The 26,456-nt window shown below is 42.5% G+C and overlaps 1 protein-coding gene across 1 annotated transcript in view; it reads right to left on the reverse strand.

The window, feature by feature from the left end:
• The window catches only part of CTNNA2 (catenin alpha 2), a 2,858,593-nt gene that overhangs the window by 53,806 nt on the left and 2,778,331 nt on the right, over positions 1-26,456 (reverse strand). The window contains exon 18 of the mRNA XM_078679035.1: positions 20,664-20,810. Coding sequence (XP_078535161.1) covers positions 20,664-20,810 — 147 coding nt within the window. The remainder of the gene's footprint in view (positions 1-20,663; positions 20,811-26,456) is intronic.

Genomic DNA, 26,456 nt, shown 5'->3' on the forward strand with positions numbered 1-26,456 from the left:
CACTACTAGTGAGTGAAGACCATAACGCGACCACATACATTTTTGGTAGAATTATTTCCTTCGGACTTCCATTTTTGATAAAAACTGTCAATTCTTGCCACCATGACCAAAGCAGTAACCAACGCATCTATGGATCGACAATTAGAAGAAGAGAGGCTTGATACCCACATTATGCCACAGCTTAAAACCTTCTGTAAAAGATTTAAAAGCCCTGTGAAAGGCATCACCAAGAAGGAAGAGTTCCAAAAATGCGCCGAGGGCCTCGTTGGAATATAGGAATGCTACTGAGCATCCCGAAGAGCCTAAGGAGAAAGCAAAGAATACAGAGGGACAGATAGATGGGCCATTGAGCCTGACCGGGGAGAAAGCACCTTCCAGGGCAGGCAGCAGTGTTTCTTCAAAGGGCCTGTCCCCAGAAGAGCTGGAGGACAGGGAGAGGGATATAATGCATACGTTGGAGCTAGCTAAGCTCAAGCTCAAGCTGGGTGGTCCGATGGAATAAGAAAATAAGAAGTTAGCCTTGGAAGAGAAGAGAATGCATTTAGAGCATGAAAGGATGTTGAGGGAGTTGAAGTTGAAAGCCAAGAGTTTAGAATTTACTCCCTCTGGTGGCAGCCGACCATCCGTGCCTGTAGAAATGAAAGTATTTATCCCCAAAGATGTAATTAAGGGATTTTACAAGCATGAAGGTATTGGGTAATGGTTTATGGCCTATGAGGTAGTTATAACCTTCCACCAGGTCCCTGAGAAAGATTGGGGAGAGGGGTTGTGGGGGCAATTTCTCAGTGATGGGCGGGACACCTTGTTAGACTTGCCCTGTGAGGACCAAAATTTCTAGGTCCACATGAAGGAAGCCTTAATGGCCAGGTATGGGTTGACCCCAGAGCTTTATAGACAATGGTTTATAAATTGTAAGAAACTGGAGTAAAGTATTTGGGTGGAATATGTGTCTTTTTTTGGCAGAGCATTAGATGGTTGGGTGAAGGTAGCAAAGTAAATCATGTTGAGGTGCTCTACGATTTGATTGCATGGGAGCACTTGTCTAGTAAGTGTTTTCCAGAGCTATGCCAGCACCTGATTGATAGTAAGCTGACTATCCCTAGGAAGCTTGCTGAGGAGGTGGACAGCTGGGTTAGTACCTGGGTCTACAAGGGTCATGTGGGAGACTTCGCAAAAGGTGGGCAGGGTCCCCAGTAGAAGAGTGGGGGGGACAAGGGTAAATGGAGGGAATTCCAGAAAGGGCCCCAAAGTAATCCCCAAAGGGAACCAAGAGAAGGGTTCCCAGCCTCCCCCTGGGAAGAAGTCAAGGCCCCCGACAGATAAGCCTGTTCAGAGGGGTCCCAAGAGTTCTTTGGTTGTGGTCAGGTGGGCCACTTCTACTGGGAGCCTCGGTGCCACAACAAAGGTAAAACAGCACAGCAGATGGCTGGTGTAGCCGTGGGAGAGTAGATGGGTGCCCAAGGTAGGTGGGGTCCCGCAGAGATGTCCCTAGTCTCTGTAGGAGACTGTGAGTAGTCCCCAGGACCCAGCTTCCTGATAACACTAAGAAAAACAGGCAGTGGGTGGCCATCAATGGCCAAAGGGTGGAGGCTCTGAGAGACACCGGAACCAGTGTTACAGCTGTCAGTTGTCGGCTGGTGTCTGAAGAGCAGGTGATCACCAATGTTGCCCTGTAGTTGCCTCTGACAACTCAGAGAGCCACTGCAAGGTGGCACAGGGCCCCTTCGAGTGGGGGGGTCTCAGGTACCTTTCAAGTAGCTGTGAGGCCAGAATGCCTGTTGACTGTCTGCTAGGCAATGATTTGGAAAGCTCCCCTTGGGCTAAGGTGGAAAGAAGGTCTCATCTGGAGATGTTGGGTCTGCCAGAGTGGGCGTGTGTGACCACTCGGTCAATGGCAGCCAGTAAGTGCATTGAAGAGGCCCTGGAGCCTGAAAGAGTGGCCCTGGTGCCTGCCTTAAAGAGAAGAGGCAGGGGGCGTGGGAAACCAGTCCCTAAAGTTCCCACGGTCCAGGAGGAGGCAGACCTTGATGGGGATACCCTGGAACCTACAGGAGACCAAGTGTCTGAACTGGGGGACCAACCTGAGCTGACCCATTGGCCGCAGGAAGGAGGACCCTCCAGGGAAGAGTTCTGTGAGGAGCAGAAGAAGTGCCTTTCTCTTGAGGGTTTGCGGCAACAGGCCACAAACCAGGTAGCAGGTGATCAGTCTAGATCACATTGGATCTACTGGGAGAATGGCCTCCTATATAGTAAGCCTAAGGTTGCTGAGCCTGGGTCAGCCTGTGTGCTGGTGGTACCCCAGCACTTCAGACCTTTCTACTGGGTCTGGCTCATGATGTACCGTTAGCAGGACATTTGGGGCAAAACAAGAACTTTGAAAGGCTTGTCACCCACTTTTAATGGTCCCAAATGAGCAAGAGTTCAGATACTCATTGCAGGACCTGTCAGACTTGCCAGGAAAGTGGTAAGAGTGGGAGGAAGAACAAGGCTCCTCTCCAGCCTTTCCCTGTGGTCAGCACCCCCTTTTAAAGGGTGGGCATTGACATTGTGAGGCCACTGGATCCCAAGTAGCCATGGGCAACAGGATCATCCTGTGCTTTGTTGACCATGCCACCGGGTACCAGGAAGCCGTCCCTCTCGGACTGTGATGGCCCCCGTGGTGGGATGTGCATTGATGAGGATTTTCTCCTGTGTGGGATTCCCCAGAGAGGTGGTGTCAGACCGTGATACCAACTTCATATCCAAGTATATGAAGTCCCTGGGGTAGGAGTGTGGTGTAACCTACAAGTTCAATGAATATGGCCTGGGATCACTAGATCACCAGGACTCCAGTGCGCACTAACTAAATGAAAATTTTCAAAGTTTTCCAATTGTCACAATTTTATAATTTTATAATGCTATAACTGCAAGAACTGCAATAATGTAATCAGTGGAAGCAAATTGTCCCATCCCAAAACAGGAGAACAAATCAGTCTAAGACACTCGGCAAATTGCAACGCAGAACATGTGGTATATTCCATAAAATGTCCATGCGGATTACTGTATGTCGGTAAAACCGACAGGAAGATGAGAATACGCTTGGCTGAACATAAAAGCAGAATTCGCAATAAAAACATGACTTCACCATTGGCTAGGCATTGGGTCGAGAAAGGCCACACTATAGCGCAGGTTCGATTTCAAATCATTGAACAAATCCCACAACGTTTGGGTGTTGACAATGCAAAAATCTTGCTCAGGAGAGAAACTTTTTGGATCCGAAAATTACAGACCTTAGTCCCAGATGGGCTCAATGATAAATTGGATATGATATGTTTCCTTTAGTTTAAGCCAATAATTGCAGCTAATTTCCCGCAGGGTATAACCTACACAGTGTTACTTAGAATAGGTTGAAATATACATAGTGTTATCACTTGAATCTATATATGATTTATAAATTCTTATTTGGAATGTTTGTGCTGATAAGAAAATGTACAGTATATGTAATTGATTGATGCTTGTACATTTCCTCTCCTTTACTTTTTTCTATTTTTTTCGCTTCCATTGGCCATAGAATTAACAGACATGATTTTGACAATCATCTGACTCTAGTCGACCACGAGCGACGTCATCCTGTATGCATTAATTTGTTTAAAGTGCTCCCTGTAAGTCTATTAGTTCATGATCCATAGGAAATCAGTCGTGAATAACCCCCTTCAAATATGGCCGCCACGAGTTTATGTTCGAGTCCGCTTTTCATTTTTAACATCGGGTCAATCGCATTAACATAAGCAAAGGACTAGTGACTCCGGGGTTAGCAGTGAGGGAAGACGCCGGTACAACGCCACCTTCTTTGTATCTCCGGTAAGCGCTAGTGTCACGAAAGCATTTTAACCTGAAGGTAATCGGTTTAGCCAACCGAGCACTAAACGCGGCTCTCATTTTGTTTATTCCATCTAGCACGGGAGTAAGCTGTGTTATAGCGAGACCCTGAGAAACTCAAAAAAGGCTCGCAGGTAAAACTACGCTGCGTTTTCTGATTTGGAAATTGAGTATACATAACTTGGCGGTATTGTGTATGAGTGGCCCCTCAACGGTCTTTATTCACTTATTTTACTAGATTCCCCAAAACATCACAGATAAGAAACACAGATCTTCAGGTGAGCATTGAGTCTTGTACTCATTTTATGGCGAACAAACCCTCGTGGTTTGCTGAAAAGGATTAATCAGACTGTTTCTGGTAAACTCATGGCTTTTTTAATTTTCAATTACTTATAGGTAGTCTTTCAACTACGGGATATAAGGTAACTATATTCAAGCACTATGTGATATTCTGTGCTTTTTATAGCTTTAGTTTATATACTTACATGACTATCAATTTCTTTAGATCCTCCCTAAACTATGTAGCACACGCAATTACTCTACAACCAGTTACTTAGGTAAGAGAACCAAATACTGCTTTGGATAATACATCAACACCCTCCTTAAAGCATCGTAATTAATTAGGTTTCCTTTTTCTTTCTTCTTTTATAGGCCCCTGACGAAGGGGTTCAAACCCCGAAATGCATTGGGTTGTGTATATAACTGTGTTGTGTATTAATTGATCTGTGAAAAATGTATGATATAATACATCAATTGTATATTGTTTATGTATATATTACATTTAATCATACTTCGCTTGTTTAAGTATGGAATGAATCAAAAAACAAAGCTTATGAATTAAAATTGTGACAATTGGAAAACTTTGAAAATTTTCATTTAGTTAGTGCGCACTGGAGTCCTGGTGATCTAGTGATCCCAGGCCATATTCATTGGATTTTTGGGTTTTAGCAGGCACCAATCTAGTGCAGCACACGTACCGAACAAGTGGTCTAGTTTGACGACAGAGTGCAATACCACCAACCATTCATTTAGTAACCTACAAGTTCACCACTCCTTACCACCCCCAATGTAATGGGTTGGTTGAGAGATTCAACCGGACCCTAAGGGGCATGATTATGGGTCTTGAGGAACCCATGAGGCATAAGTGGGACGTCCTCTTGCCACACCTTCTGTTTGCTTACAAAGAGGTACCACTGAAGTCCTTAGGGTTCAGTCCTTTTGAACTGCTGTATGGTCACCCTGTAAGCGGACCTCTCAGCTAGGTAAAAGAAGGCTGGGAGAAAGCTCCCAGTAAACGTCTCCAGGATGCATATAGCTACATGCTGGCCTTCAGAAACCAACCTAGGTGTTCCAGACAACTCGCTAAATCAAATCTGGAAGCCAGCCAGGAGGAAATGAAACGGTGTTATGATCAGAATGCCACTCTGATCGAGTTTCAGCCTGGACAGAAAGTGTGGGTCATGGCCCCCATGGAGCCTTGTGTGCTCCTGGATAAGTTGGCCGTACCATTTCAGGTGGCGGAGCGCAAGAGCGATGTCACCTACTTGGTGGACTTGCGGTCTCCTAGGAACCCTTTGCAGGTCCTGCATGTAAACATCCCGAAGCCCCGTTTGGAGAGTTCCGAAGATGGCATGCTCCTAGCAACAGATGATAGAATGGAGGAGGAGATTGAGCCTCTTCCTGACCTCCTGTCTGCAAAAGAGCAAGATGGGTCAGTGGATAGTGTAAACTTCTCTGCCGCCCTAACCCCTGAGCAGCACGATGACTGTCGCCAACTATTGGGACAGTTTCCTGATCTATTCTCCCTGACTCCCAGTGTCACTGATTGGTGCGTCCATGATGTAGACACTGGGGACAGTCCTCCTGTAAAGCACAAAACTTACAGAGTGACTGACAGGGTGAAAGCTTGCATCAAGGAGGAGGTCTCCAAGATGTTTGCATTAGGTGTGATTGAGTCCTCAAACAGTCCTTGGGCCAGCCCAGTGTTCTTGGTCCCAAAGGCTGCCGCTCCGGGCTCTACGCCAGAATTCTGGTTCTGTGTGGACTACCGAGGACTCAATTTAGTCACGAGGACTGACGTGCACCCCATCCCCAGAGCTGATGAGCTCATTGATCGGTTAGGGGCACAGTACCTCAGTACGTTTGATTTAACGTCTAGGTACTCGCAGATCACCCTAACTGATGGTGTAAAAGAGTGGTCAGCATTCTCCACACCAGATGAGCTCTACCAATTCTGGGTTATTCCCCTTTGGCATTCTGAATGCCCCTACCACCTTTCAGAGGTTGGTCAACCAGGTGTTGGCTGGACTGGACAATTTCAGTACCGTCTACCTGGATGACATTGCAGTGTTCACCGCCAGTTGGGAAGAACATCTGCACCACCTCTGGCAAGTGTTGATGGAGCTGGGGATGGCAGGCCTCACGATCAAGGCTAGTAAGTGCCAGATCGGGCAGGGATCCGTGGTGTACTTGGGACACCAGGTTGGGAGTGGCCAGGTGGCATCCCTACAGCCCAAGATTGATACCATCCTGGCTTAGGAACCCTCCAAGACTCAGACAGAAGTGAGAGCCTTTTTAGAACTCACAGGGTACTACAGGAGGTTTGTCAAGGGGTATGGCAGCATTGTTGCACCCTTGACATAGCTGACATCAGGAAGCAGCCCAAGAAAGTGAACTAGACTTACACCTGTCAGACAGCTTTTGATGCCCTGAAGACTGCTATGTGCACAGTACCCATGCTCCAGGCGCCCAACTTCTCTAAAGATTTTATTTTGCAGACAGACGCTTCAGAGCATGGTGTGGGAGCTGTACTTTCACAGATGAATGAGGAGGGCCTAGACCAAGCTGCAGCCTTGATTAGTAGGAGGTTACTTCCACAGGAACAGAGGTGAAGTGCAATTGAGCATGAGACATTTGCTGTGGTCTGGGCACTGAAGAAGTTGAGACCATACTTATTTGGGACTCACTTCCGGGTTCAGACAGACCACAGGCACCTCAGATCGTTGATGCAGATGAGGGGTGAGAACCCAAAGCTGTTAAGGTGGTCCATTTCCATAAAGGGGATGAACTTCATGGTGGAACACCGCCCTGGTACAGAACACGCCAATGCTGATGGTCTGTCCAGATTTTTCTGCCTTAGTGAAGAGAACTCCCAAGGGATGGGTAGTTCTCCCCACATTTCAGCTTGAGGGGACACATGTTCGACCTGGCACCAATGGCGAGGGTCTCCCTTCCATTTTTTCGCTGTTGCCTTCTGAGTTTTTGCTATGTTTTTGCTAGTCTAGATGCTTTGGCACTTTGCCACTGCTGTTCAGTGCCAAAGTGCAAGTGCTCCCTATTGTAAATTGTTGTAAAGATTAGTGACTCCATGATCGGATTATTTGATTTACTTGTCAGACCCTACCTGCCAATCATGCGCCAAGATGTTCCTACGGTTACAAGTAGTGTGCTATATCAAGACTCTAAAAACATAACAACTACATAACATGATTTTGCCTTAAAGTCGAAAGTGAAGAAAAATTCATGAATTCATATATTAACTTCAAAGGATAGCATGTAGACATATGTATAAGTTTATTGGAGGGGACAAATTTCAGATTTATTCTAAGTCAAGTATTAAGATATTTTCCTCCTCTTAACTTGGTGTTATAACCCTTAAACACTGAAATAAATAACAATGATACTTTATACATTGTCCTTTGCCAGAAGTGGGTGTAGTATTGAATATAATAAGCTAAAAGTGTAGTTTAAAGATGACAAATAGAGTGATAGACCATAAAAAGGATATAGATAAGACAAGGCATGCAAAAGTAAGAAGCAAAAGAAAGTCATTTTATACAAAAGGTACAAACCAAAAGCCTACACAGTTCAGTTCCCTGTAATTGTAATATCACATCACTAAATAGGTACAATTAAGAAATACATTATAAGAATACCCTATAGTATAATTAGAGCAATTATAACTCATCATAGTTCTGGGAATTCCTGGAAAAACTTTCATACTGATCAAAATACACCATTACATTATAAGGTGAATTGAAGTGTTTTCAAATATAGTTTTTTCGTTTTCTTGTAGTAGATGGATAAAATAATTCAGATTAATTTCAGCATCATTTAGTCTAAGTCTTAATGCAGCAATATCAATGTGCACAGTCACAGTTTCCTTAACAAATTGTTGGTGAATTAACATTTTGTTATAATCCATATTAAGAAATTGTATTACTCCGGCAGCCTTTCCAATCTCAGCAAGGTGTGATGGTTTAAAACTCTGGAAAAAAATGTGTCCAAATTATGACTTGGTGAGTGTTAGACCTGGCACCATCGGCGTGGGTCTCCCTTACATCTTTTCACTGTTGCCTCCTGTGCTTGCTTTTGCTATGTTTTTGCTGGTCTAGATGCTTTGGGGACTTTGCCACTGCTGTTCAGGGCCAAAGTGCAAGTGCTCCCTATTGTAAATTGTTTTATGGATTAGTGACTCCATGATAGGATTATTTGATTTACTTGTCAGACCCTAGTAGAGTGCACCATGTGTGCCCAGCGCCTGTAAATCAAAGGCTGCTGGTGGGCTTGCAGCACTGGTTGTGCCACCCATGGAAGGAGCTTAAAAAATATGGCTCAGGCCTGCCAGTGCAGAGCCTGTGTGCAGTCTGGGACTGCCATGTCGACTTGGCAAGTGCACCCACTTGCTAGTCCCTAAACATTCCCTTTCCTACATGTTAATCACCCATATGGGCAGGGTGCATTGTATGGAAAGGTAGGACATGCCCTGGTGTGTGTTGCATGTCCTGATAGTGAGTTACAGCCAATTTCGTTTTTCACTATTGCAAGGCTACCTGTTCCCACAGGCCAGAATGGGCAGTTGTATTAAAACATCTTATAATCCTAACTGACCCAGGAAACTAGGTAGAAAAACGAGTTTAGTATGCCTGTACTCAGAATGTTAAAATACATCTTTTAGTGTGTGTGATTTTTACAATCTGGGTTTAAAAATAACACTTTTAGAAAGTAGGTCTTTTCTTGCATAACCACCCAGTATGCCTCTGCTAGGTTTGTGTATTCCATGTTAGGTTTGTGAGTGACAGGGGGCTGGAGAGGTCCTTGGCTCCAGGAGTCTGATGGGTCAGGGCTAGGCTGAAAAGGCCCTGCATTGAATATAGAGTAGGAGAGGAGATGTCCTTACAATTGCCTGAGCCTTCATAGAGTAGAGATTAGGGGAGGAGTTTTTCTTCCAGCTACCTGGGCCGGGTCTGCTTTCAACAATGCTGTCTCCACCTCCTGCCAGGAAGCTGTACCAAGGAGGACAGAACTGGTTTTGACTAGGTACAGACACTCTCTACCTTCAGAGAACAAAGGATTCTGCAGTGTAAATATTGGGGCCCAGACCCCAGAACTTTAGATCACTTCTGGGAATCAAGACAAACCTTTGCCAAGGAGAGAAACCAAGGAAGCTGAAGGAGGAGACTGCCCCAGTGATGTGTGCTGTTTGGGGTTGGCCTGCATTGGTTACTAATTGCCAAGGAAAGAAGAAAAGGAACTTTGTGTGTACAACGACTCCACCCCTACAGTCTGCCGGCATCTAGAACTGCTGTTTTTGTTGCTACAGAAGGAAAGTGCAACACCGACGCTGGCGAGCGCCGGCGTAACCTGCACTGAAGCCGTGAGTGCTGCTCTGACTTGCGACGTAGGCTCAACGCCAGCTGCCATGCCACATTGACGCCAGCAAGCGACGCCTTAACCTGCCTGAAGCCGTGTGCACAGCTTCAACTTGCGACGTGGGCCCGACGCCTACTGCTGTGCCGCATTGACTCCGTAACTGACCTCACTATCGCGGAGCTGATCCTCGACGTGGGTGACTCTGAATCCACCGACATCGCGCCATCGTAAGGAACAGTAGTTTCAGCGTCATTGTGATGTCACCTCCCAGACGCTGTAAGGAACCATCGTCTCACCTCCCCTGTGCTGCAGTAAGGAACAGAGGCTGCACCTCCCTTGGGGTCGTAAGGAACCGACACCGTGCAGCGCCTACGAAGCTGCACCTCCCCGACGCCGGGAAATATTTTTGTTCTCATCAATTCCAAGGTACTGTTTTTTGTGGGCCTGCTTGACTCCTCGTCTGACGCCGCACACCTCGTGGTCCGCGCCGTACTTTGGGATTCCCACCGTCCACAACGTCGTTATAACTCCAAGTGGAGTTATTTGTTGCTAGAAGCTTGATTTAAGTAAATAACCTATTTTTAAGGATACTTTGAATACTCTATTGTGGATTTTTGGTTATTGGTCTTTTTTAGATAAAGACATTTATTTTTCTAAATGGGTGTGGTGTCTATTTGTAGTGTTTTCACTGTATTACTGTATGTCTTCACAAATGCTTTACACACTGCCTCTCAGATAAGCCTGTCTGCTTGTACCAAGCAACCAAGGGGGTGAGCAGGGGTATGTTAGTAGGGTATCTCACTTTCCCTGACTAGAAGCAAGGGCCCCTATTTGGACTAATGTGCAAACCATTGCCAACTAGAGACCCCCATTTCTGACAGTGATTCTGCAGGGAGAGAGAACTTTCACTATCAGATACTCCATTCAAATATCTTTGCATGTTTTGTTATGGGTAGACTTTGGTTCTGGGAATGCACCTTTTTTAGTTCTTGTTTTGATTATACAGAGGGGATTTGGGTCCATCAAGAGGCAGCCATATTATACAATCCTCTGTGGGACTTGAAGTAAAGTGAATACAGTCATGTGACTTAACCCTATTAAAAGCATGCCCAAGCGCGCCTGAGTGTTTGTTACTTCCATCTGTGAACAAGGCTAGTATGCTGAAACGTTGGAATATGGAAGCAGGTGCAGCCAGACTATGAAAATAAAACCTCTGGACCTCACTACTTGTGTGCTTACTGTGGTGTAATGATGGGCTGCTCCGTGCCCATTGCGTGAATCCGCCGTGAAGGGTCCTGGGCTCCGGAACGGGGACTTGTCTTTTTGGAGTTGAATTGAGGATCCTGACCCACTCATGCACCCAACCTATCAAGGTAAAGGCTAATGGAGCAAAAGGGGATGGCGGGAGAAAGGGATTCAGGCAGGATGATATCCTGCCATCATCGTGCTGCATCATGATGTCTTTTAGTTTAAAGTCATAATGAAAACAAGAACAGTGTGATATTTTACCAACTCACCTGACTGCCTTTTAAAAATATTCCACATTGACATCAGTGCTTGTGCTTATGGAAATTACCGACAAGGCAATAACATCTGAGGACTTCCATTTATTTCAGTAACTGGCACAATGCACTAGGGGACTTGAAGTAAAGTGAATACAGTCATGTGACTGAACCCTATTTAAAGCACGCCAGAGCGCACCTGAGTGTTTGTTACTTCCATCTGTGAACAAGGCTAGTATGCCAAAACGTCAGAATATGGAAGCAGGCGCTGCCAGACTTTGAAATATAAAACCTCTGTTGCAGTATTGGGACTCACTGCTTGTGTGCCTACTTTGGTGTAATGATGGGCTGCTCCGTGCCCATTGCGTGAGGCTGCCTTGAAGGATCCTGGGCTCAAGAAAGGGGACTTGTTTTTTTGGGATATATATATATATATTTTCTTCGGCCTGATTTTATTTTTCAAAGTCCCCCCCCCCTCCCATGCTGACAGACGCGTTTCGGCGTAAAACGCCTTTCTCAATGTCAGTTCAGTAAAGTTCAAAATAAACTTAAATACAAGTGATTGGTGCATGTGACTTTTCGTAACTACAGAATGCAGTAAAGATAGAAAAGGTGACTGTTCATGAAATTCATGGTAGCCATCTTGTAATGTGCAAATTGTGTCAAACGAACAAGTGTGCAATTTAAAAAGAAAATACTACATTATTGAACGTGTGTCAAGACAATACAATTCGTTATTGTAGGAAGTGGTTGAGAATACATTACTCATAATGAGTAAATCATTAAATCAAACATTTCATATTCATCCAATCTCGACGAAATTTTATGTCTAAAAACACGCACTTGACATAATAGTGCCCTGAATGGGCTATGAGCGGAATTACTCATGATGTTAAATTCATTAGTTCAAGACCTACATTCAGCCAAACTCCATTTAATTTTACGCCTAAAATAAGCTTGGCATAATTGAGCCCTGAATGGGCCTAGAGTTTCATAGTTCGGAAATGGCTGAAAGAGAGTTCTTAATAGATCCTAAAGTCCCAAGGTTTTGTATAAACAAACAAAAAACAGAGAATAATTGCTCGATTTTGTATATTTACAAAACATAGTGGAAAAAGAGGAGAAAGAATTGAAAGAAGCATGAAGAAAGGGAAAGGAAGAAAACCTCCTACATCTTTCTAATCTCGGTAAAATTCATTTACAATTTGGTATATGATTCCCCTCTAACACTATTTCTATTATATTGGGTCTTAAGACAGGTTAGCAGCAGATAAGTTTACAAAAGGGGAGGTGGGTAGGATGACTGTCCAGAGAGGTCAGCCCAGATGTACCCACATCTCTTCGTCCCCATTATGTCCATCCGGCATCATGGTTTGAAGCTTGATGATGTACCTGGACTCCAAGGTCCGCAATTTCTTCAGTCTGTCCCCTCCTCTTTCATTTTTGGGGACTTGGTCCAGGCTAAAGCAATTCAATAGATCCCTATTGCTTTTGTGGTATTTCTCGAAATGGCGAGCTATGGGATAGTTCACATCTTTGTTATTAATCGCTCGCATATGTTCGAGTATCCGTTTTTTGACTGGATGGATTGAACTGCCGATATACCTCTTGTTGCACGGGCAGATCAGGCAGTATACTGTATACTCTGAGTTACAGTTCAATAATGAATTGATTTTCCAGAGGCTTTTAGGGTCATTGACATTTGTTCTATATTCGGTAACCTTTTTGCTGAATTTACAAGCTTTACAGCTCATGCAGGGCTAAAACCCCAGAGCGGAATCCTTCTTCATCGGATTTATTTGGAAGTGACTATGTACCAAATGGTCCCCCATAGATTTCCCACGTCTGTAGGTGATCATTGGCTTAGCTGGAAGATTGCCCCGAAGAACTTGATCTGTCTGGAGAATCTTCCAGTTTTTTCTGACGATTTTCATGATTTGGGTAGATTTACAGTTAAACCGTGTAATCATTCTTACTGGTTCCCCTTTGGTGTTCTTAAGTTCAGTTTAAATTTTGGTTTCACCTTTCCCCTTACAAATGAGGAGGTCCCTTCTCTGTACTTTATCTACTCTGTCCTCCACAGTTTTAACACTGTTTGCTGAGTAACCCCTTACAATAAAACGATCTACTGCTTCTGATTTGGCCTGTTGGTATTCTTTCTCTAAGGTGCAATTGCGCTTGATGCGCAATAGCTCTCCATAAGGGATATTGGAGATAAGACTCTTGGGGTGATGGCTCTCAGCATGCAGAGTTGAATTACCAGAGGTTAGCTTTCGATATAATTTAGTCAGCAATCTGTTGTTCTCGATATATACTGTTAAATCTAAATAACAGACTGTCTCACTGCTTATGTTGGCTGTGAAGAACAAGTTAAGACTGTTGTCATTAAGGGCCCGATGTAGGTAGGACTTATTTACTGAATCTTAATTACCGATTCGGTAATTAAGAATCGGTAAATAAGAAGGGGGGACATGTAGGAGCATCCAGATGTTTCTTTTACCGAATCGGTAAAAATCTGTATTTACCGATTCGGTAAATAACGACCGGTAATGCCCATTCATTCCTATTGGCTTTGAAGCCCATAGGAATGAATGGGCATTACCGATTTGGTATTTACCGAATCGGTAAATACCGAATTACACAAGGGTGCAGGGGGTGTCACTTTGACACCCTCTGGCACCCCCAAAAGAGGCTCGGGTGCCATGTGGCAGGCATACCTGCCCTAAGGGCAGGTCTGCCTGTCATATGGCATAGGTGTGCATGCACACATGTGCATGCACACCGGAATCGGTATTTTAACATCAAATTGAATTTGATGTTAAAATACCGATTCTGTAAGGCTTGTGGGACTCAGAAGAGTCCCACCTACATCTCATAATTACCGATTCGGTAGAAGTACCGATCGGTAAATTTACCGATTGGTAATTTTACCGAATCAGTTACACATGCCCCTACATCCCATTTCTGTAATACCGGTCGGTAACGGCCGAAAATACCGATTTTCGGCCGTTACCGACCGACCTACATCGGGACCTAAGTCTTAACTTGTTCTTCACAGCCAACATAAGCAGTGAGACAGTCTGTTATTTAGATCTAACAGTATATATCGAGAACAACAGATTGCTGACTAAATTATATCGACACTGTCATTAAGTCTTAACTGTCTGAAAGGGGCTTTTTTGGAATGGCAAATTAAAATCTAACTGCACCATAAATTAGGATTTTAAATTGTGATTCCAGAGACACCAAACTTGAACTTGTTATCACTTCCTTTCTGGAAATTACAATTATAAAATGTAATAAGGCAACTCCAAAGTTATCCCATGTGAGAGATAGGCCTTTTAGTTTTGAAGAATGCATTTGAGAAGTTTTTACTACCAGGACATATACAACTTAAAAGTATGTGCTATCCTTTTTTAATACTTTTTAAAATACATTGCACCCTGCCACCTGGGCTGACCAGAGCTTACCCTAGGGGTGACTTTTATGTATAAAAAGGGAAGGTTTGGGCCTGGCAGAAGGTTTATTTCCCAGATCGACATGGCCATTTAAAAAGCACACACAGGCTCTACAATGGAAGGCCTGAGACATGTTTAAACGGGTAACTAAGTGGGTGGCATAATCAGTGCTGCAGGCCCACTAGTAGCATTTAATTTACAGTCCCTGGGCACATGTAGTACCAATTTACTAGGGACTCACAAGTAAATTAAAAATGGTAATTGAGTATAAACCAATATTACCTTGTTTTGCGGTGAGAACACAAGTACTTTAGCATTGATTGGAAGTGGTAAAGTGTGCAAAGTCCTAAAGCCAACAAAAACAAATTCAGCAAAACAGGAGGAGAGAAGGCAAAGTGGTTAGGGTGACCTTGCAAAGAGGACCAGGTCCAACAAGTAGCAATACTACAGAGCAGTTATTATAGAAACATAACACTGACAGAGCTGCTGGGCCTCTCAGGTGAGGATAAATGAAAACTAAGAATGTCACTTTCTGTCAGTAAAGCAGGTATGTTTGATTACAGGCCGGATCCTTCTGGTGTGTCGCAGTTTATGACTAGATTCTTCTGAAGAGAAAAGGCTTCACATATTCAAACAAAGCACCAAGCACCATGTTCTGAGACACGTTGCTATTTTCCCATCATCCTACTGCAGAGAGCAAGGGAAATAAGGCTGCATCCCATAGCTCTAGTGGAATTACCCTAAGCCATTGTTCCCTGATCATTATGCTGCAGGTATGCCACAGCTAAGAAAGATGCTCCATGCTCGATTTGTTGGCATTTCTAATGTCAACTTACCTGATCAACTTATTAATCAAAATATTTTTTGTGAAGTAGTGTGATTAATGCGTATGATTATTCTAGCATTTCCCAATACATATTGATGGAGAGATATGACAGATATAGTTAGTTAGATTATATGCTATTCATAGTCTCTCTTATCTCAGAAAATACTATGAACAGATTTATTTTGCTAACAAGGTGCCACATGCATGATATAATAGGATAGAAAAGGATGAGATAGGATAGGATAGGATTGGATAAGATAAGATAAGATAAGATAAGATAGGATAGGATAGAATAGTATAGGGGTATGGCAGGGTACAGTGGATAGTGTAGGGCAGTATAGGGTAGGATAGGATAGGATTGGGGTATCATAGGATAGGATGGGATAGGAGAGGATAGGATTGGGACTCTGTAGGATAAGATGGGATGGAACAGGATAGTATAGGATAACTTAAGATAGGAATGGGATGCCATAGGATAAGATGGGATGGAGCAGCATAGGACAGGATAAGCTTGTGCATGATACAACAGAACAGAGCATGATAGGATAGGATAAGACAGCACAAGATAGGCTAGGATGCATTAGGGAAGGATCATTTGAGAATAGAGAAGGCAGCAAAATGTAATGTTACATCACTTAACAACATTCATTAAAGCAACATCTGCTGCTGATAAATTTGCATTCAAATGTAAGTCCTTGATCCATGGTGTTTCCTCCCTGCCAGAGAAAGAAAGGTTGAGTCTCTAATTGTGAGAATCATTGAAGGAAATATTGAATTGATCTCATTGCGCCAAATTAAATCAACTCATGTCCACTCACAAAACAACCTTCTTACTGCTAAATCTATTGACTTACCAGTTTGAATCGGTGCCTCTATTAATCAGCCTAATGAAATATAAGGTTTTGTACTGCATCAGTCCTTCACCTGAATATTTAAATGTTAATTACTAGAAGCTTAACTTCCTTCCTAGCAAGTTGAATGCAGAGTGCGCATTCAGTAAAACTCCATTCCCATACCCACTAAAGGAGTCAGCTGTGAGCCGCACAACAGTTATTCAAAGATGTCTGAAACAGCCCCATGGGTCATCTCAGGAAACCTTGTCCAGATGATTGGTGGTACAGACAGAGCCATTGCAATAGACAATCTTCTTATAACGCCTGTAGTAGTTAATGGGTATCCACTTCACACCTGGGTTCCTGAAGAGTTGAATACTGTCATGGATCCAATCGACTTCAAGGAGGGTCAGGTATCCATTAGTCACAAAACAGTAATAGCATACTAAGGGTCCTCATAGAGGGTTAGTGAACCCACAGCTCACTGGACTGCATCATTGTTGCCTAAGCAATCACTAGTATTATACTGCACACAAACTGGAGTTTCCATAAAGGGAGGACTCTTTCAGTGTCAGTGTAGTTTTTACAAAAGTTTATCATCAATACTGATGTAGTAAAAGTAGACAAGGAAATGAAGTGGACTTCTACTACCACCCAGAGTCCATGAACCTATGAAACTTCATATGTTTTACAGATCGTGTTCTTTGCAAAGTCCTCTGCTATTGGAAGATGGAAAGATCAAAAAGAGGACAAGGACAGCTTGTTCATTGTTACAATAACTCTCAAAAGCTCTACCAATCAAGTTGCAGCACAAATTGAGGTTTTCTAGTGTCTGTCTTCTGACGTCCCAAATGAAAATTGCTTGCTCTTGCTTAAAACATATTGAAAAATCCTAAAGGTTAACAGATATGGAGGAAGTGCCTCTTCAGTAGATAATAGAAGAATAGCAAGAATATCTCAACACTAACTCCCTATTAATGACTGGATTTCACACCCCTCAGCCTGACTCACAGGGCTCTTAGACAGCGGCTGCCCCTGCGCTAAGATGGAGGAGCATCCCCGCATCTGCTTTTCAGCAGTGTAAGGAAAAATAACATGATAAGAACTCAATTTTATTATCATTTTATGTTTCCCTGTTGCGGGTGCAGCAGCTTGGGCAGGTGAGGGTAGGGCGGGGCTGCTCTGCTGACAGAGCAGAGGAAGGAGGAGTGGTTTTCACTGCCTAAGTGTGCATGAATGTTTGACCAGCCGTTTCGGGATGGCCAAACATTCAAGTGCACTTAGCATTATCTCCAACCAGGCTGCATTACAGCCTGGGTGGGGAACATGCCCAAGCTCTCAGTCCCTGTCTGAGTGCCGAACCCCGATGCTCAGACCAATCAAAATTCTGCATTTCAGCTTTGTGATTGGCTCAGAGGAGCCTGGGTGCTTCCTGTTCTGTATTGTGGCCGGAGGGACGAGTAGGAGAGACGATACGAGGAGGACGCAGCAAGGAAGATGTTACAAGGAGGTAAGTTTAATTGTATTTTTTATTTACCCCCAGATCTCTGCCTTGCCTTACCGCCCGAGATCCGTGCCAGATGCCACAGCTCTCAGTGTCACTTTGCCTGACTCACAGGGCTCTCAGTGTCACTTCACCTGATTCACAGGGATCTCAGTTATACTCTGCCTAAATCACAGGGCTCTCAGTGTCACTGTGCCTGATTCACAGGGCTCCCAGTGTCAGTCAGCCTGATTAACAGGGCTATCAGCGTCACTCTGCCTGACCCACAGGGCTATCAGTGTCACTCTGCCTGACTCACAGGGCTCCCCGTGTCACTCTGCGTGACTCGCTGCCTAATTTACAGTATGGTGGATGGGTTACTTCATCACAAACATGACAGATAATCACGTATGCCTTATCACAAGTGCACTATATCCAATGGCACTTGTAATAAGGCTGATGGGATATGTGGTACTTTTGTGAAACAGTACCCACCCATCAAACTCCAAATCAGGCCTTTTATCTTTATATGTTACCAGACAACAAGGGATGAAACTTGACCTCTCATCGTTCTTTCACTCATCCAAATCAGGTGGAAACAGGATGGCAAAATATGAATTTATACCTTAAGTACTGCTCTCTCATAACTCTTCCTGCCTCCCTCTACAATCAGATACTTAAACTTCTCAAGAGATTTGGCAACTCATGCTTATGGAGCCCATTAGACTCACCCTGAATACTTAATATGTTTTTTCTCCTTTTTACCCTCTGCTTGTAACTGGCCTCATGATACTTTATAATTTGTATTAGGTTACAAATAAGTAAATAAATAAACACAAGGGTGGAATTTATGTTAGCTTTTCCCAAGATAGGCCTCCATTAAGTTCCAACATATAAATAATAATTTTGATTTATTTGTAGGTGTATACATGTAGAGTGCCTGAAGTAGCTACCAGCACCTTCTGCAATGATGGGAGATCGCCTAACCAAAGCATTTGTGGCTCCCCAAAATTTGTTTGGCTGTTTCCTGGATGCTCCATTGAGTATATAAATGTGAATCAGTGTCTGGCTTGGAATTCCCAGCAAATCCTGAAACTAGCAATCTGGTGTTGGTTCATTGCAAATCTACTGAGCCAATGCCTAAAGTAAAATGTACAATAAAAACGTTTTATTGAGTCCAACCAAAGTACATAATCTTTCACATGAATGATGCACAATTAATCTTAGGTGGCTGTTACCTCGCAGGTTAATTTAGAACTTTTCAGAAAGTGCTTGGGGCAAATCTAAGAGTGTGGATGCATCACCCTGAGCAATCAATCACGAAGGCACCTGAAATAGCTCACCATTAGGCCATTTAAAAAGCGAGTTGATCTGACCTTCAAGAATCATCTCATTGTCCTCTACTGGTTTACCATCAGCAAAGATCAGACTTGGATACTGACTGCTCCAAAATGTACTCAGAACACTAACTAAAAAAATGAAACAGCAAGTCCTACACATTTATCAGAAATTTCAGAAGCTATCATCTGAGGATCAATATGGCTCACATGAAAGACGTGTTAATGCAATGTTAGACAGAATAATTGAGATATCTGAGCAGATATAAAGCACAGGCTACCAATGGATGTAAACATGCACAGGTATATTCATAATATGCACAGCTTGAATTCTTAAACCTGGACAGTTTTGTCTCAAAATCCCTATCCATTTAATAACAAGGGGACTTTAGGCTCAAACACATTCTTTCATCAATCACCCTGAATAACACTGCAGGGAAAGGTGATTTTTTTTTTATTCTTTGATGTATGTGAAATGCATTATTGCCTTTTAGTACCTCTAGCCGTGATGTGACAAGTCCCACGTTGGAGAGGCAAAGGGTGATAAGTAACAAGAACACTGCATGCCTCGGAGTCCCCTGGAGGCTGACACCTTGGCATCACCCTCTTGTGCCCTTTTGTACAATATCTTTGACACTTTGGCAGCTTTAATAGGTACCCAGGAGGCAGAACACAGAGAGAATATATCTCTGCAAACCATCTTGTCTTTCCATAATGCTGAGCGATATAGCACACAGCAGCAGTGCCTTTGCTCTGCTCACTCAGAGCAGAACAACTTTCATGATTTCTTTCCCAAGAGGAATCTCAAAATAGGACTAGAATGAAACGTTATTAGTACACATATGAAATACAGTGTAAATTATAATGAGTTATCATCCCATGCCGAAAGAAAAATACACGCAAAAAGAAAGTGTTATAGAAAATGGTGAGATCTAGACAAAGAAAACACAGCAAACCACATATTACACAACCACATGCAAAACAGTTGTACTGGTGTCGCGAAACCGTGATTTCCAGTTGACACTTTAACAAATGGCATCCACTAGATCTAGTTGCTGGAGTATGGATTTTTAGTATTATGAATTGCTATGTAGATCATAGTTGATTCCAGTTTCAAATGTCAATGTTTTATTATACCTGCATAGCCCACCGTAGAGGTCTATACATGCCATTAAAGGACCGCTCCAGCATTAAAGGGAGCAGGAGTTTAATGCTGGTATAGCCCAGCTACTGTGGGCAATAAGACTATTAGAACTTTCCACCCTCTAGAGGGCAAAATGTTCTAACAAATAAAACACAGACCTCACGGAGTATGAGGGGATTGAAATACCCTCTGGCACCAGCTGTGAACAACAACATTGGAATGTTGGAGCTCCAGGCTTCTACCACCATTAGAAGCCTGGAGCACTTAATTTTTTTTCAATGAAACTCCGAACATTCCAATGTTCTGATTGTGGTTCATTGTGTCTATTACATTTAGTTAGTATTTTGTTTTACCAGTAAGCTAGTCCCCTCTCAATGTTATAAAATAGATCTGCTGCAACTCAATGTAGTAGAGGCCATTTCTAAATGGGCAACTGCGATTTCTGGCAGAATGAAAAGAATTTTGAAATGATCTAAAGTGTTGGTTGTTCTACACGTATTATTTTACTATCACACGTACCCCGCAAAGAAAACGTAAACACAGTATTAAAGAGATGAGAAGGCTACTCACCATGGAGGAATCTCTGCTTCCATTCCCAAAGAAAGCTCCCTCGGCACAGGTTGGTAGTAGGTCCAGAGACAGCTGACTATCCCTGCCTCCAGCTATGACATCACCTGCTACCTCATAAAAGGTAGTGAAAGTGCTCTGCACTGCTGTCTGATTTCCGAAAGATACAGAAAAGAGAAAGAGTGAGAGAGCAGGAGAGAGCATTGGACCCCTTTTCATAGGGGAAGAGAATCATGCCTGAGTTAAAGGGCTTAAACTTAGGAAGGGTAACAGAAACTCTTTAAAAGATGAAGAGTCTAAGCTTTCCATTCCTCTGGCTTAAAATCCCCAACACATCTTGAGATATTAACACACAAAAGACCATGTAGAAATTAATATTCTTGTTACACAATTCAAAATATGGGCTTGTGGACATCTGCATTATCAGTGCGTGCATTCTGCAGCGTGGTCGTTTTCCTGCTTTAAATATTGGCGACACAGATCTAGCGATTGTTATGAGAAGAGCAGCGGCCAACCCGAATGCCTGACGCTCAAGAGCTGTCAGACCTAAGGACAGAGCACGTTCACCTTTTATCAGGTAGGAGGTGATGTCATTGCTTATGGCAGGGCCTGCCAACTGCCCCACAAACTGATGGGGATATAACCCAAAGGTGCTAATAGATGCACGAGGAGGATCTTTAACGCCATGGCACACATTTAAAGGTGAAAATATGGTGCATAGTAATATGAGTTATGGAAATAAAAGTCAATTGGTTACCATGATATAATTACATTGATCCATAGGCAGTAGCGACCCGTGGAGGGAGTTCCGTGGGGCGGTGAGGCGGGGCGGGGGAGTGGCAGGGTCGGGTTGTGGTAAACACCGGAATATGGATGAACAGAGGTAAGTAAACAATTAATAAAATAAAAAAGAATTGTGTTGCACCCGCTGCATCGCAAAATGTGATGCAGAACGTGCAACGAAATTAGTTTTGTATTTAATTGTTTACTTACCACCGTTCATCCATATTCCGGTGTTGACTACCCCCCGCCCTGCCCCTCCCCTTCACCTCAACGCCCCACGGAACTCCCTCCACGGGCCGCTACTATCCATAAGTGTGCATGTATTGCTTGGATCAAGGTTTTTATCCATATTTTAATGACATGAATTTACTTATGAACCAACATACAATACAATTACAAGATCATTGACACAAAAATTAGTAAGTTACATGCCTTGTCAAAAGCAAACATGTTGAAGAATATATTTCAATAATTGTACATCTGCATCTATCAACACTTTCTGCCAAAAAAATAGGACATTCCTAGGGGTGTAAGGAACAACTATTAAGATATGTATATTAAGAAGGATTATTAAATCTTCCATTAAGGTTTGCCTCCATGAACACTTATATATGTTTATTAATAAGGGCTTTGAAAAGAAATAGAAAATGCCATGACTATTCACAAAATAGCAATGTATATTATTCCCTGAGCTCTCAAAGGTGGCTTTGGCTAGAATTTTTGCTCATCCTTACTCAAATATGTTTGCCTCCTTTTAGAGATATTGTTGAACTCAGTTCACGGTACTTAACCTTGTGCAGTCTATCGTGCAATCACATATCACTCCTTCTAATTAAACCAAATAACATATTCAAGGTTCTCCATTACTTTTGAAATGTAGATGCGTTTTAGGATATCAGGGTGGTAGGTACTAACCATATCACATGCAAAAGTAAAACACAATAAACAACAGATGCACATAATATTGATGATTGAATAGTGCCTAGATTATTTTTCACCAGTTCATTTTATTATCTGATTCCTATTTCCTAGAATAATTGCATATCACCCATGGCAGGTTTAATGCATCATCAATAACATCACAGATAACATTCTGAAATGACATCATTGATGAAAACACTGTGCATGGTGAGGGTATGATTTATACTTACTTCAGTTCAATTTATTTTCGAGTTGAGTTTTAAACATTATATTCTAACTGACATTTTGACCTATCTATAAAGTAACTTTTACTTTTTTTTATCCAGTACCCTTGATACCTCAAGCGATTCAAATACCCCTTGAATGTGAGGATGTGGGAGGATAAATATTGGTGCCTGCCTGGGAGCATAAGTGCCTACAGGTTCTAAATATTATATAGTATTTACAACTTGATATAAGTAAATTTGTTATGTCAAGGTCGTTCTAAACTATACCCAACTCTATATCAAAACAAAAATACATGCTCTACATCCTTTAACTGTGGAGGGTTTAAATAAAGTGAATCTATATGCAGCCAAGACCCCCCCCCCCTCACACACACAATGCCACAAGCCAAAATAAACACCAGAATTCCCTTATCAGGCTGAAAATAGTATATAAACTCTCTGCGACAAATAAGTAAAGTTAGATGAGATATTGCCTACACTCAATACACATACATATACATTTACAGCTCAATAATATTTTTATTTTTAAAACAGGGAGCTGGATCATAAAACATTTTGGATGCTATTTCACTTCCTTGGTGGACAGCTAAGCCAGTGCTTGCTGCAAACACCTTTTACCTCAATCTTATAAAAACATGATTCTGAAGCTGATTATTTGTGACTAGAAAATTTCTGCCCATTTGATCTGTGGCATTTTATTTTGTTGGTGATATACTATGTTGCTTTTTAGGCTACTCTGCTCCTTGATGCATTATTGCATTGTGATGTTATTGACTTTTGCTTTGGTTGTTTTGTTGCATTCTGTTTTTCCTGTTTTGTTATGTTGTGCCCTGTTATGTTTTCATTTAGTTGTTATGTTTCATTATCCATGCTCTTGTTATGTTCTGTTGTTTACTTTAGATATGTCAACAAATGCTTCCAAAATTCCAGCCAAAAGCAGCACATTACTGTAAGGTTCCCATGGCATCCAACCATTTACCACAATCAATGTTGATAATATAGCACTGTTCCCACACCTCAACTGCTTAAGACACCAGTCAGTCAGAACTGTGGCAGAGACTGAACCTAAAATGAGTGCATGCTGTGCTCCTTTATTTGAGACATCCCTCTGGGCTAACATCTGGTAAAATCTATAATATTAGAGACTTTCACATAACCAATGATCTTATTTTTTTATGTATTCATTTACTTATATATGAATTAATACTCATGGTGCGTTTCATATTTCCAAACACATAAAGAAGCAAATTCACACCCTTTGCAAGTTTCAGAACACAAAATATTTTTATGTTTACTTCGACCAAAATGTAACAAAACTTGATAAACACAACAAATGTTTTGTCATATATAACATTACTAGCAGCTCGTCCCGACGTTGTCCGGGGGCAATTAGGCTTCAGGGACCCCGCCCGGCCCGACGTTAACCGTGGGTCCCCGGAGCCTTCCTCCATATATTGCAGTATTATACCTCTATGTTTACTTTGTACGCTTTTGTAACCTGCACACGTCACTTTTTCCTTCTGTAATGCAGTATTATACCTTTGTTTACTTTGTACGCTTTTGTAACCTGCACACGTCACTTTTTCCTCCTGTAATGCACCGTTTGGCTCACTTTTGTAATGCACCGTTTGCTTCCTCTTGTATTTTGTTGGCTCACGATTGTCATTTTTGCTTCATTTAATGTAACGTTTGCTTACTTTGTACGCTTTTGTAACCTGCACATGTCACATTTTCCTCCTGTAATGCACCGTTTGGCTCACTTTTGTAATGCACCGTTTGCTTCCTCTTGTATTTTGTTGGCTCATGATTGTCATTTTTTCTTCATTTAATGTAACGTTTGCTTTTGTATTTTGCCGCCGCTCACCTAAATAAATAAATAACCTACCTCATCCGCCGCTCACCGCTCCTCCCCGCCTGTCCGCCGCTCCTCACCGCCTGTCCGCCGCTCCTCACCGCCTATCCACCGCTCCTCACCGCCTGTCCGCCGCTCCTCACTGCTCCTCCCCGCGCTCATGTCCACCGGTCCTCTTCGCGCTCCTGTACGCCGCTCCTCCCCGCACTCCTAACGTCAGCACGCACGTCGCGGCCGGCGCTTCTTCCAAGGGACTACTTTTTTTGTGGTAAATGTTTGAAATTACGTATATTTATTATGTTTATATAGCCTATGTCCATCTGCACACTCTGACGATTACAACGATGTATCGGGTGTATGGATTGGCGCTGTGGTTCCCGAGTTTACCCGCATCAAAGGTTCAAAGTGCTTCCTTTATGATAGTAGTATAGATTTGCTTTCCATGATGTAGCAGATGGATATTAATGCCAATTTATGGATCTGAAAGACCATTAAAAATGTTTTGATCCTCAGGATGTAAGGCAGATCGGAAACTTCGAGGACAGGTCATATATAATTAGATTTAGCTCTGTTTGATTGTATACAATGAAATACTTAATATATAGTGAAGTTGAGTGGGAGCGGAACATATTTTAACATTCTTAATTTATTTTCCTAATTTAAAGAAAACTAAACTAATTTTTTTCACACATTCTGCATGGACTTAAAAAGGAGAGCCACCTGCACACAGTAATGCATCAATGTTTATTGATACAGTTCCAGAGTTCAATCCTTTCAAAGAAATTATATTTATAATTTGAAAATAACACCCATAAGCAACAAGACTCCTCTGTTTACTATGAGAGGCCCAGTGAGTTCACCATGCTTCCCAGATCTAATTTGAGCATAGTTGGCTTTGTGCAATCTCCTGATCATATGGCAGAGAAAAGTAGGGACCCCAATGACACGTATAACAGACCATAGCTTGTCCCTGGGTACCAAGTCGAAAGTAGTTTTTAGATTGACAAATATTAAATAAAGACAGTCTCCCTCTAGAGTCATGGTTTTCCAATGCAAGAGCTGTAGCCTAAAAATGTAATCAACGGTGGAGGTGTTTTTCTTGAAACCACCTTGAAAGGGACTCATCATGTTGTGATCCTTCATCCAATCTTTGCCAATCGTATCCGGGTAAAGAATCTCTGTGTTATATCAATTAAGCTAATATGTCTATAATTAGAATGTAGTAGTGGGGAGCCCTTCTAATAGACTGGAAGAATTTCAGCACCAGCCTAGGTTGTGGTGATTGACATACCCTGCCGTACTAAATAAAGCCCACAAATATGGCCCCCAGATTAACGGTTCTGAGTGGCAGAAATTCCCCTGGTATTTGATCTCGTGCTGGTCCTTTTACTTAGGGCACTTAGTATTTCTTTCAGGGTTATCTCTAGAATCTCCCTGGGTGCATTCTGCTGTGGGATTTTTATTGGGCTTAAGTTGGTTCCTTCGGCTTCAGAGGTGGTATCTAAGGTCTGGAAATGAACTTCACAGGTTTCTGCAACAATATTAGGATTATGAGCCTGTTTACCTGCACTACAACCTGTGTTGACTATATTCCAAAATACCTTCTAGTCATTAACTGATAGGGCCATTCTCAAGTACCATTTATCCAGCTCCCAAGTTTTTTTTGCTAGAGCAATGGATTCCCTATATTGAGCCCGCTTTGATTTAATTCCTAGCAATGCTGATTTGACCTCTCGACATTTATCATCAAACCAGGATTGCAGGGACTTTATTTTTCCACTGGGATGTCCTATTGGGAAAAATAAATCATCCAGTTTGGAAGTCAATGCTTTGTGGATCTCTGCAACCCCTGATATACACATTCTTCTGATATAAACGTATTCACATCCTGTAGGGCCAAGGTGATAGCCTTATATTGGGAGGCATCTTGCTAGGGGATAGTTTCATTGCCGACCAATATATTTTTCTCCTGTTATTAGTAAGTGTTGGTCTTTAATCTAGGGATGTTTCTAT

This window comes from Lissotriton helveticus, chromosome 2_2, assembly GCF_964261635.1.
Source record: "Lissotriton helveticus chromosome 2_2, aLisHel1.1, whole genome shotgun sequence".
In the NCBI taxonomy this organism is placed as follows: Eukaryota; Metazoa; Chordata; class Amphibia; order Caudata; family Salamandridae; genus Lissotriton; species Lissotriton helveticus.